The sequence below is a fragment of the Pocillopora verrucosa genome, chromosome 4 (genome assembly GCF_036669915.1).
Source record: "Pocillopora verrucosa isolate sample1 chromosome 4, ASM3666991v2, whole genome shotgun sequence".
Classification (NCBI taxonomy): Eukaryota; Metazoa; Cnidaria; class Anthozoa; order Scleractinia; family Pocilloporidae; genus Pocillopora; species Pocillopora verrucosa.
The window spans coordinates 25,479,435-25,492,578 of NC_089315.1; the positions used below are offsets into that span (position 1 = coordinate 25,479,435).

Sequence of the window (13,144 nt, forward strand, 5' to 3'; positions counted from 1 at the left end):
TAAAGGATTAAAAGGACTCATATCTGCAATTTGTCCTTCCGTAGTCTGTCTGTCTGTACCTCCGTCCGCCCGTTCGTAAATTTTTTGTCTGTGTTTGTTTATTTTTTGCCTGCCAAGAATGAAAACATGAAAGAACCACCTATGTTTCCGTCTCATAGCTTGCATTCTAAACTACAATGTTATGGAAAAAAGTGAAGTTGAACGCCCATAGCCTTGTGTCGTTAAGTTGTAAACTTTATAATCGTCACCCTCATCGAAGCGCTGCATCTATTTGTGGAGGAAAAAAAATTTCTCGGTGCGTCGGCGCTGATCCCTGCGTTAAGTGAATGAGGGTGTTTCTCCTTGTTACAATATTGTACCTCTGTGCCAACAGCAGAAGGCTCCAGCGATTTGCTGATCCTGCAGTCCAGCACAGGAGTCCTGGGCTCCACCGATTGCGCAATGCTTTCCAGCATATTAAACATCTCGGACTCGCTACAAACAACGAAACAACGTGGGCTGTAAACGAGCAATACTATGATAAGTTGGTAATTGGGTTCATGATCGCACTTCAAGTCATAAGAACGTTCAGCACTAATGCTAATCACTCCTAACAGATACTGGACACACCAGAATCCCTATCAAATAACTTTTTGGCCGCTGTATGAAGCAAACATTTTGCAGCTTAAAGGATACGAAATCAACCTTTGAACACAAACCGAAAGGCTGACCCTGCATAGGCTTATCTCGGTTTCTGCAACTAGAAGTTTTGTTACTCTTGTCTCATTTTCCTACGCGCATGAACCCAATGCCAGGCTACTGCGTATCTTTTATACAACAGGATACAAATACCACCAAGTGTGTCGGATATAATTACCTGATCAATTTACCCTAATTAAGCTTGGTTTTGGTCCTAATCTACTCAGTTATAAAGCGCCAAGTCATAAAATCAGAGGATTTCAATAACTTTTACTATAAGCAGCTGCCGATGGTGTTGTTAGCGGCTCTGCCCGACCGAAAAAGGCCTTAGGGCGAAACCCACACACGAGACGGCTGTAAGAGGTCAGAGGTAGAACGCCAGTATTCGGATTTTAGTGAAACCCTCGATAGATTACTATAACTTCTGAAAGGACAACGGCAATCCAGCTTTCTGTCAAAGTAAGTGTTTCCCTTGTTGTCTTCCCCTTGGAACACAAGCAAGAAAAGTTGAAGAATCGACAAAGACGGGTTCTTGAAAAAATGTGTTCATAAAAGATCGTCATAGAAGCATTCATCCACTTGATTCTTAATGATAATAGCATACCTTCCTCCACACCATCTTCGGCCATCGTCAATGCTATTTCCAGTTGTACTAAAAGTGAAACAAACCCTACTTCATTCGACGTCCACAATACACAACAGTTAACTCTTTACACCCTAACATCAGTATGCATATTCTCCATACTGTTCTCTATACGCTTCCTTTGGTACTGACAAGGAGACTCTGTTAAACAATCAAGGGCTTCTTTAGTTGGTGATCATTTCCTTTATTCTCATGACCTTAATGTGTGATTCATGGGTGATATTGTAAGGAGAGATTAGATGCCAGTCATTCTCAGGGGTTAGAGGTTAAAAACTAATTCAAGGCATGTTAAATATCTCACCGTCGCCTTCGTGCAGTTTTCCTGAGCAGCTGATAATAAACTTTGGCCACAACGCAACCATTTTCATCAACGTCCTCGCCGAAGCCAAATCTTTGCGCCATATCTTTCCCGAAATCCGTGAGAAGAAACCTACAGAATACAAAGAAGTCACAGTCGAATTACAAAAATCAGTCTGAAAATAGTGATAACTGAACCAAAGTCTTTATCATTGAACGGTATTTACAGACAGAAAGGCAATACACTTTGATTACCAAGATAAAAGTCGTTACTCTTCTTTAACGTCAACCATGAAAAATTAAATAGCAGAGAATTTTGTTTTAGAATTTTCTATTTTTTTTCCTATTTTAATCTCTAAAAGACGATGCTCTTGTAGATGCTTTTACTCGCAAGAAATCAAACCCAAGATGGATCAACGTCAGTATCCGAGCAACTGCATACCAACCCCTCCCCTAACCCAACATTAACTCTAACTTGTTATCAGATGACTGTTGTTGGGTGAGGGGATGGGTAGGTGCGCAGATGTTAGGATACTGACATTGATCCCCCAAGTTTAAATTTTTCCACCGGATCAGCGATAAATGCTATCTTAACCACCGACCCTTGTGAATACTGAACGAAAATTCAGTCTTAGGCCATCACCTGACCAAGCAGTCATGATACCCTCATCCTAGAAACTATATCGTGCTTTCTTACTTAGCTACTCCCTTAGTGTTAGAAAACAGCGTCTCAGCTTTTTGCTTTGCTTCACTCTCCGTCAGACGATGGTTGAACTGTAGAAGCAGCTTCTCTGCGTATTTCTGTCCTGCTCCATAAATACGACCATAGTTAAAGACCTAGATCAAAAGAAGAAAATATATCAATCAAATTCAAATCACCAGACAATCCTTCTTCTGCAAAAAGCGGGTTGGCTGTTGAAACAACACAGTCCATGAATTCAAACCATGCGTACGGAAAGGCCATATGAATAAAGGGGGCAAGTTTCTAAATAATCTGTGGTGCTGTATCATTGGGGGTATTACAAGATAAATTACTTTTATCGACTGAGTTGATAATGAAAATTTTCAACCGTAAAGATTTTGTAAAGTTGACGTTTCCAACGTTAGCTCTTCGTCGAGCGATTGTTCAAGTTTGGTGTGGAACACATCGAACGCGCGAAGCAAAGGGAGTATGATCAATCAATTTTAAAGCTATTCATCAAATTTATATTTTTTTAAAATAATTCTTAATCAGATAACTAAGCATCTATTGGAAAAGTAAGGAAAGTCGCCGACGAAATAAATGCTAACATCTAAATCCCTTCCAGACCGGCTACTTAACTAACCGATCGTTTACATCGCCACTTTAGAGGATAAAAATGTCACACTGCGGCAACACTCGCCTCTCACCGATGTGACGCGGGTTCGATTCCCAAACCTAGTGGTGTTAGACTGGAATAAGATTTGTTGCTTGTTCTCGTCTCTGCTGGGAGGATTCTCAGTTTACCCCCCATCGCAATTATCATCATTTTAAATTGCAATTCGACCTCGAGACAGGGGGCGTAGATGTACCATTGATAAATTCTGTGAATCGTTGAATGGATGGATGGATGGACGGATTAATTCATTTACACCCCAACATCAGTATGTATATTCTCCATACTGTTCTCCATACATTACCTAAGGTGCTGACAAGGAGAATTTGTTTAACAACAAAGAGCTCCTTTAGTTGGTGATAATTTATTCAGTCCTCTCACTTTAATTTGTGATGTCGGGATGATATCGTGAGGAAATATTAGATGCTAGTCACTATTTGAGGTCATGTTAAACATGACTGCATTCTTACCTTAGCATGGTCCCGACTTATCCCAATAGTCTCTGCGGTCTTACTATGGAGGTCAGTACCTTCTGATTTCTTACCCTGAAGGGTCATCCACCCAAACGCCGTGCTGCCTGCGTGATAAGCATAGTGAAAGACAAAGTTGTATTAGCCGGACACAAACAGAACTCCCGCAAATGTCTGCTGGATACAAGCTAAGTTTATGTGTAACAATATTTATTTGCTTCATCCCCAACTCTCTCTCTCTCTTAACCCTTCCACTTCCAGATCACATAAGTAATTCTCCTTTATGTCAGCCATATAATTCTTACGATGTTTACTCGGAGAATTTGGTGTTGGATCAACAAATAATCCCCTAGTTGATATTTTACCTTATCCTCATCACTTTTCTGCTTGTTATTGCATTGATATTGTAAGGAGAAAGTCTGTGTTGGTCACTCATGGAAATTAATGGGTTTTAAGTGCCCACTCTTTATTCATTTCGGAGTCGTACACCGTGCACTGATGCAATTGAAGCCATAAAAATCGAACATACATTTTTACCATCAATGCAATTCGTTTGTGGCAGCCATTTTAAATCAATTATATAGCAGGCTGTGACGAGGCCAGGTTTTTTCTTAAGTTTACAAACATCCCAGCCATCCTAGACCCCCAAAAACCTCGGTTCCATAGGTAACACACATCTCGTGTTATAAATGGCTGCCACAGAATAAAACTGCTTTCTTAGAAAGGTGTCACTTAATGCCCAAGTGTTCCTTTTTTAAGTAACGATACTCTGAAGTAACGTAGACCAAAAAAATGAGTAACCTGCGTACGGCTACCCACTTTTCCGAGCCTCTGGAGGAACGGGCATCAAAAACCAGGTTACTTTGTTGCCTGTAACTGCAAAAACTAACCATGAATGCCAGCAAAATGCGCATCCCCTAAAATGGCAGCAATCCAGAGCTCCTGACTGTCTACATCAGCCCCTACTAAACAGTAGCCTGGAGGAGCCCGTACCATAGCCTTCAGTTCAGAACCGACACGATCCTCCTAGAAGAGACAAAGCCGCAAACAATATTCAAGATACTTGCAGCTCCACTACCAAAAAAAAAATTAAATTTAAATTTACAATTTATATAGCGCTTATTGCAAGCCTCTAAGCGCTTTGTAATATGAAGGAGAGTGAAACAAACATTTCAAATAAACGTAATTAAAAGTGCTTGAAAATCTTAACTGACAGGAGGCAGACTAGTTGGCTACACAGCGCAGCTGTGGAGTTGAACTTGGGAAAACCGAGAACAAATCCAGTGAGTAGCTGGATGGAGGACTTAACTCGGGACCACCTGATTACAAATCCAGCACCCTTACCTCTCAGCCTCACCGCCTCCCTAATACATAAAACTACCACAAAATCGCGACTGAGTTGCAAGTGCTTTGCCCCATTTTCAACAGTTCGCGTAGTTTTGCTTGATTCTTCACTGATTGGCTCCTCGTGATCTTTCGACATATGCTTTTGACCCGTTGGCCTTTTTGCTTATTTTGGTGTTTGTTTAATTGAAAAGCGCTCTAATACAAATGCAGCAACACTGTTTTTACCCTAGGATTCGTGGCCGTCATCCAAGTTGGTTCCACGGCTCTCCTTGTCACTGTCCCAGCTGTGATGACTCGAGGCAAGATGGCACCGTACATCTCATCAGCACTGTACTTTTTAGATCTGCAATCCGTTGAAACAAATTCACGACATTTTATACAGGACTTAAAAGATGGGGGAAACTGTCAATATATTGACTTTTTACCTTGTAATTTCCGGGGGTAAGTCCGATCTATCAAACCAAACAGCCAACTGTGATCTACAGAGCGAAAAAAAAGAAGCGAGAAAATCTTGTCATCAGTAATGAAGACAGCGTGAGTTTTGCTTTCGCTTCCGCTCGCCTGAAAAATGCCAAACATGCAAGGAAAGAAAAGAAAAAAATAACGCCTGTTCTAAAGGCTTTCATTTACGCCTAAAATTTTCCATTAAACCTCGCATTATTGCTCAAAATCTATCCACTTTTCAATTATTTGTCAACCTCTAAATAACTATCCGCACCTGACTCTTTTTTGTGCATTTCTCCAAGAGGAAATCATCTTGTTAATGACGAGCGTCTTGTGAGCACTGTGATCTCCTGAGGAAGACACCAGTGTACCATCCTCCATCTTGCTAATATAGTCTTTGGCTAGCGGGTTACCACAGCGATAATTCTCACCATTCTGAAGGAAACAAAAACTCATAGAAGTGATTAACATGTAACTTCTCCCTATAACATCCATATCTCATTCAGCAGATAGGTAACGAGAATACTCAAACAGTATCAGGTAGAAATCGTTATCTTGATTTAAAAACAAATTCTCGTAATTTATTCACAAGCGCATTTGAAGCAGCTGGTGGGGAGAATTAACATCAGTTGTGGGGAGATATAGGGAAAACACTTCATCCTACAGGCCTGTTACTGAACAGAAACTGGGAACGTTCCTGGAGTTGTTTTTCACAACAGTAGGTACGTGAGACTCAAATCAACTCAGAAACTTAGCCACGAAAACGTATATAAATATTACGATGACAAGACCAGCACTGACCCAGAGGACTTCAAAAAAATGTTCACGTCATGCTCAGGGGGGAGGGGGTGGGAGGAGGGGGACGAGTGTAGGGAGCATAAGTAGAGAGCAGAAGAGACTCGTAATATGCCTGTTCTGCAGACTTAAGTATGAGAGGCCAGTGACAACCAGTACCTTGTGTGGTATGCGGAAAAACCATACTCCTGGGAGATTGACGTCATTGTAAGGTCCCACGCCATGATAGAAATCTGGTCTGCTATCTGCTCCTGTTCCTGCTCCTGCTGATGCTGTTGTGCTCCTAGCTTGAGGTAACTTTTTTGCTGGGGCTGTCTCTAAACCACCGTCTATGGTCTCGTTGAGGTCCCCTGTATTAGAAGCTGATTTCTTGGTTGCCAAAGTTTTTGGTGCTCTCATTTCTTCCAGTTCTGATCTATCCCAGAGCTGATCTTCACTGATACTGTACACATTCAGTTCATCATCATCAAACTTTGAATCTGACTCATTGGCTTCATTGGGAGTTGCATTCATGCTGTGTTTCTTCCAGAGATTGTCAAATGCCCTAAAAGGTACATTAAAAAAGTTTATTACAACGGAATCTGAAATGAAACAGTTTTATTAATTATTAAAAATTTTGTCTGTGAGTAAAACCTAAAATGCTTTGTTTGATGTTGCTGCCTGAAAAAGCTACTTTTTCACTAATTTGTACCTTGTCTCCAAGAAATAACCCATGAAAGTATATTCTTCAAGAGGCGCACTTTATTTTATGTCACACATACTGAGATTTGCACTGTAAAGTATTATCGTTCATACATGTCCAATACACCCAAACCGTTGCGACTCGTCTACGGTCGTTGAGGAATCGTCACACCGGATGTCGAATCGTGCGTTAAGATGCCAGAAGTCGAGAGGCGTAAACAATATGTGAAATTACCATGGTATACCGGAAGTCGAATCGCGCGTTTACATACCGGAAGTCGAGGGGCGCGCACGTGAGTAATGAGTGAAAATGCGTGGCATGGTACGAGAACAGGACAACATGAACCTTCCACGTTCTCAAAGCATGAAACGACCGGAAGTCTATCGTCAGAATATTATAAATTATAACTGAGTCTCTTGCAAATTGACTTCCAGTATGCGTTTCCATGTCATAACAGATGGTTTTTCAGATCTCCGGTATCACAACACCACTTAGCCGCGAATCGACTTCCGGTTTGACAATTCGCAGCGGTTTGGGTGTATTGGACAACCCTCTCACAGGGCATTAATTTCCTATTTCCCTATTTACCACACCCACCTTGTTGGGAATACTAATTCTGGTTTCTGTGTATCCACTGAGTCCTCCTCATTGCTTGGCAATGTCATAGGGCTGGAGGTCAGATTGTCAGTCCTTCCAGGTACAAGATATCCCCAGCCATGTTTGCGATTGTAGAGCAGAGGAAAGCCATCCCATGTCATACGCAAGAGGGTGGGTGCTACCTGACATTGTGGGCTGATGGACACAGGCCCCTCCCTCCACTCACCTTTGTCTGATGGTCCCATGCAAAGAGATCTGTACCAACTGGAGACAGAGTGCCACAACATTACTCATTTGCGACCTAGCCTTTTTGCTAAGAGTTACTCTCTGCTGTGACATTTTCCTTCTGTCTGCAAATATGCTGAGAGTATGTATACAATTGACTGGAAATTAGTTCTTTGATTCTCCACAAGCCTGCACGGCTAAAATGATAAAAATACCATATATGTGTTTGGTATAAGTTTGAGCAGGTTTTTCCCAACATCAAGGCCTCCTGCCCATCAAGAATGAGAGTTGCATTACTCAAAGTGTGTAGATTATAGTCTTAAAAAAAAACAAAGCTTTCAAACATAATCATTGTCATTTTTAGCATTTTTAGCATTAGCATTAATTTTGTTATCATCATCATCATTATTGTCATCATTACCGCTTGAAAAAAGAAAAAGGCAAAACCTTCAGTCAAAGACTTAAGTGAATGGAGTTCAATGCAGAGTTCTGATCGCTAGATTACAGAAAGTCCTTCCTTTTCAGCAAAGTCCAAGGGGTAAGTAAAAAAAATAAGATGAATAAAATGACTTTTTTTACCAGCCATGACAAAATTTTGCCAAAAAAGAATTACTACTCCCACTGAATCAAGGTTCATGAGGTTTATAAGGTCAGAGATAGTACTCCTAAACCAAGTGTTAAAAGCCCCACTTACTTAGGATAACCAGGTAACTTCTGCCGTCTTTTCCACATAACATCTGCTGCTGGTGGGATTCTTGCCAAGATGTCAGACGAGTTTTTCAAACCCTCTACCACCTCAATATTATTGTCATCAATCATCTCATCTTCAAGAACATCTGAAGTGACATCTTTGCCAGTTGAACCAAATAGGGTTGATGGCAAATCTTCATTTATACCCTTGTTACAACTTTCAGTTTTCTTTGTCTTCTTTGGAGGTTTAGGTTTTTTTGTTCTTATGTCTTGGACAGACCAATCCAGCTCCCACAGCCAGGGGTCCTGTTCATACCTTAAAAACACAAATGAGTTATCATTTAATGTGCTTATTCTCCACACTCTGTTCTCCGTTTACACAGCCCTTACAAGAATAATTTATTTAACCCTGTTGCTCCAAAGATCTTGTTTGCAGTTATCCTTACTGGTAGTCATACAATTCTTATGATGTTAGTGCAAAACATTTGGCATTGGATTAAACAACAATCCCCTCATTGAGACTTTTCTTAATTCTTCTCACTTGTCTGCTTGATATTGTATTGATATTGTAAGGAGAAACTGAGTTCTAAAGCTCACACAGGCCACAAGCTTGGTTCTTAGTCATCCATCTGTTAAAGCTTTGATGGCTGAGTCAGTTTAAACATTTTTTTTAAGCCTCTCCAGAAAACCTTTGGATAAGTTTTGAAAAGTTTCGAGGGAAGAAAATAATTAAAATGTTGACATAATTTTTTAAAAAAATAAATCAAGGCTAAGAATCTTGCAAACCTTTTGCCATGAAGGTAGTTACATGTTTCATCAGCTAGTTTCATCAAAGAACACTTCATTTCCTTCTCCAGATCTTCATAAGTGTCATCAGCATCTCGGATATAGTTTTCCCAAGAACGATCAACAGGAAGATAAGCTGATCCCATCTCTAGCATCCCAGCAAAAGATACTGGATGTGGGAATCTGTCCAAGAACTTTGGCCATAGAGCAGCAAATACCTCTTGAGTTGCTGTAGTATCCTGTGCACAGTATGTTACTAGATCCTGTCGAGAAATTGAATTGAAAAGTGATTGCATGTTGGGCAAAGAGATTTGAATTAGCATTTGAGGTATGCAGTATTCATATTCCAAGCTTGTCATCTACAGAATGATCTAGAAATCTGGTGCATGGTTGGAAACAGCTTTAGAAATGCAAAAGTGTTCACAACAAACACCAAAGGGATCTAAGGTACAAGTTGTAATTTAATAAACATTAACTGTGTGACAAGCATTGCTTGCAGATTTTCAAACTCCAAGACCTATTTTTATTAGGTACATGGCAAAAATTTTCAAATTTCTTTCAAAAACTGTCCAGATTTCTTTGATTTCACATGGCCTGCCAATTTGTTAACTAATATAGTGCTCAACAATTTATGGCAAATTTCATGACAAAGCAATGGCTGCCTCATCCACTCTATGAACAATGTCCAAAAAACCCTTCAATCCACTTGCCCTCTATCTACAATCATCACTGTACAGAAAAAAACATCCCAGGTTTGAAATACTTGTTGCTGCATTACACTAAGAGATCAGAAACACCTGATTAAGGAACCAGAAACTTTTGATTATGATCTTTGTTTTGTTAGAGAAAAGGGTCATTGTATATGTTCAGCTAATTGGTTGTCCAACAGATTGCAGAGGTTCATTTCTCTAGATTATGAAAAAGGTGATTTACAAGGAAACATATGTTGGTACGTTTTCAACATTTTTATAACAATATTTGTAAATCAAATCCCATTCTGCCTTTTGGGATGTTCCAAAACACTTCAAACAGGATTTTTTAAAACAAAGTCCCACACTGCAGAATTTACAGCTATACATGCATACAGTATTTTTCAATATGTCACTGTTGATAAATAGATAAATAACAATGTTCTGTAACAGTGGGGTATTGCATGTATCTCAGACCTTCCTTTCCTAAACCCTTGTCATACCTGAAAGTTTGCCCTCACATCATCTAGTGTTCCATCGATAAAGATTTTCACCAATGACTTGTCTAATTCATTCCCACCACAATACAGGTTATGAAGGTCTATAAGTTTGTTTCCTGAGCCAATCAGCATCCAAGGCACTTTTCCAATGCGTCCTGCCTTAGCTGATTCCCAAAGGCTGCGTTGAAGACTTGTCAAGCCAGAGATACACATGTGTAAACTTAAGGTGTCCAAGAAGTATGTTTTAGGTCCCTTAAGTGTTACAGTTAAGAACATCAATTATGAATAACATGAGACATCATTCAATATTTACATATCTACAAAGGGTATTAGAGTAGCAACATAATGCATTAACTCCAAAAGATATCATCCCCTAATATACCTTACCATCAGAGAAGCACTGATGTTGTGTTCTTGGGCTAGACACCACTTCAAATTCAGGAGTATCATTGGGCACTGCCCAAAATGTTATAGGGTGGACTGTTATCAACAAGCATCGTAACCAGGACTAGCCACAATCATTTAATGCTACAAAAACCTGCATGGGCATGCACCAGCACCTGGTGGTTCATATTGCTCAAGTGCAGAATTTAACCTTTTACCTTATCTCCTTTAAACAGAGTAAGATTATACAAGTCAAAAAACTTTAAATGTTTACACTTTAACCCTTTCACTCCCAAGATCTCATTAGTGATTCTCCTTACTGTCTGCTATACAATTCTTATGATGTTAGTTCTGAGAATTTGGTATTGAATCAACTAATAATCCCCTAACTGATATTTTTCTCTATTCTCGTCACTTGTCTGTTTGATATTGTTGTATTGGTTTGGTGAGGAAAAATTCCATCTTGGTCACTCATGGGAATTAGCAGGTTAACATCTATTCAGTATCCATATTCTCCAAACTCTTCTCTATACTTTTCCTCTGGTACTGACAAGGAGAATTTGTTTCACAATCAAAGCTTCTTAGATTGGTTGGTGATCATTTCCTATGTTCTCATGATCTTAATGAATGATTCAGCAGTATTGCCATAAGGAGAAATTAGATAAGGTCACTCTTGATTTAAAAGGGCTAATAAATCAATCAATTTACTAAGTTTAACTACTGTCAGTAACAATTACCAACCAATCATACCTTGATATAATATTGTTCTTTTACAAAAGATCTGTCGAATCCCACAGAATGACCCACAACAAGCCTCTCTTTCCACTTGGTTGAACTCCACTCCTGATCTTTGGGCAGTTCCAATGGAATATACAGTTTAGGAGATGGTCTCAGAAACATGTTGTAATTCTTGTCTTCCACAAGGCTTGGACTGACCCAGCAGTACCTAAGTAGCAGCAAACACAGTACTGTTACTTTAACAAGCAAGCATCAAGCACTATAATTTTAAAGAAACCTATTGCTAATTAAAAGGGTTATTTATTGTCCAAAATGAATTTCAATTACAATATAATTAAACAAATTTACATCTGATCAAGAAAAATACCATAAAAGAGGAAATACAATAATCATATAGTAAACATTGTGAATTTGTGCATGATAAATTCTCTACAATGTAGTCACTGGTCAAGGCATTTATTTCAAATATAGGATAAGATAGGGCACTTACACCTGTAATTATGGGAGGGAGGGGGTTGCTGAATTCAGGACAAATGCTCCTAACAATAATATGGTCATATTAACTTGTGATATGGTATTTGTGTGTAAACAACAAAACAAGCTGTGTGTTATTTTACAAAGTGAGCAACTGAAACATTCTAACCCTTTGATCCCCTAAGATTGATTTACATCTAATTTCTCCTTAAATGTCACCCCTGGATCATACATTAAGATAATGAGAATAAAGGAAATGATCACCAACTGAAAAAAAGCTCTTGATTGTTCAACAAATTCCCCTTGTCCGTACCCTGGGAAATGTATAAAGAACTGTACAGAGAATAAGCATATTGATGTTAGGGTGTAAAGTTGGTAGAAATTTCATAAACTAAAACAAGTTCAGTGCAGTGCTGATGAACATTTGTCCTTAAAAACAGTAACAGGTAGAAGTTGGTCATTAGAGAAGGGGGTACATTTGAATGTTATAATAAATCCTGGGACATAAATTATCACTTATCATTACCACGCCTTAGGAGATACAGCCACTGCAATCACTGGAAATGGTCCTTCTTTCATGCACACCTCGACATCAAAGATCAAGGCATCATCTTCCGGCACATCCACTGGGGAGGTGACCAATCCCTCGTCACCATACACATACTTAGTCCATCCCGGAGAAAAGTTCCATTCATCTGGTATGGCTGACAGCGTCGTTTCCGCTAACATTTGAGCTTTCTCAAAATATGGTCTGCTCTGCTCTTCTGCGATCGTTCTAAAGTGCTCATCAATATTTGAACCTTGTAAAGGTGGAAGCTGGAAATCGACATCAGGCAGAACTGATCCGGTCTTGCTCCACAAATTGTGCACCCCTAGATGTTGTTGACATGTTTTGACCGTTTCGGAATCGTAAGCCTCTGATTTACCGTAAAATACTTGACTGTGTAATTCTGTAGACAGCATCTGAATTTCTAAAGGGTTAAACCTCTTTGGTTCGTTTTCCGAACTTGCAGCTTTTGAGTCATCTTGGATTTTGGAAGAACAACGGTGCCTCACCAACCATCGATAGCAAAGTGGAACTCGATCCACAGCTCGTGAATTACGAACCAATGCTTCAAAAACACGATACATCTTTTATGACGTTGTCATCTCTGCAAATCACGTACATTCAGCGAGGGACTTCCGTGAAATACATAAAAATCCTACAGAACGATGCAGTAGTCAATCTCAGGGCGTCCTTGCCGCCATTAAAGCAATGTTGCCTAGTTAGGGAGGGCTAAGTGATGCGCATGTTTCCGATAAAAAGTACATAACAGCCCCTAAATATGAAGTGATATGTTGGCTTTTATT

At 39.6% G+C, this 13,144-nt stretch overlaps 1 protein-coding gene across 2 annotated transcripts in view; it reads right to left on the reverse strand.

Moving 5' to 3' along the window:
• Window positions 1–13,087, reverse strand: part of LOC131775963 (DNA polymerase subunit gamma-1-like) — a 23,708-nt gene extending 10,621 nt beyond the window's left edge. The window contains exons 1-16 of one of the 2 annotated variants that reach the window (XM_059092087.2): window positions 12,321–13,086; window positions 11,333–11,528; window positions 10,202–10,450; window positions 9,010–9,272; window positions 8,228–8,539; window positions 7,309–7,572; window positions 6,189–6,573; window positions 5,509–5,669; window positions 5,216–5,269; window positions 5,016–5,133; window positions 4,334–4,469; window positions 3,444–3,550; window positions 2,316–2,455; window positions 1,623–1,751; window positions 1,283–1,330; window positions 360–474 (exon numbers count right to left, since the gene is read on the reverse strand). In XM_059092087.2, the coding sequence (XP_058948070.2) occupies window positions 360–474; window positions 1,283–1,330; window positions 1,623–1,751; window positions 2,316–2,455; window positions 3,444–3,550; window positions 4,334–4,469; window positions 5,016–5,133; window positions 5,216–5,269; window positions 5,509–5,669; window positions 6,189–6,573; window positions 7,309–7,572; window positions 8,228–8,539; window positions 9,010–9,272; window positions 10,202–10,450; window positions 11,333–11,528; window positions 12,321–12,925 (3,282 nt within the window). In that variant the 5' untranslated portion in view covers window positions 12,926–13,086. Of the gene's footprint in view, window positions 1–359; window positions 475–1,282; window positions 1,331–1,622; window positions 1,752–2,315; window positions 2,456–3,443; window positions 3,551–4,333; window positions 4,470–5,015; window positions 5,134–5,215; window positions 5,270–5,508; window positions 5,670–6,188; window positions 6,574–7,308; window positions 7,573–8,227; window positions 8,540–9,009; window positions 9,273–10,201; window positions 10,451–11,332; window positions 11,529–12,320 lie in introns of both variants that reach the window. The other variant, XM_059092088.2, reaches the window with a different exon arrangement.
• Between the last annotated feature and the right edge of the window lie 57 nt (window positions 13,088–13,144).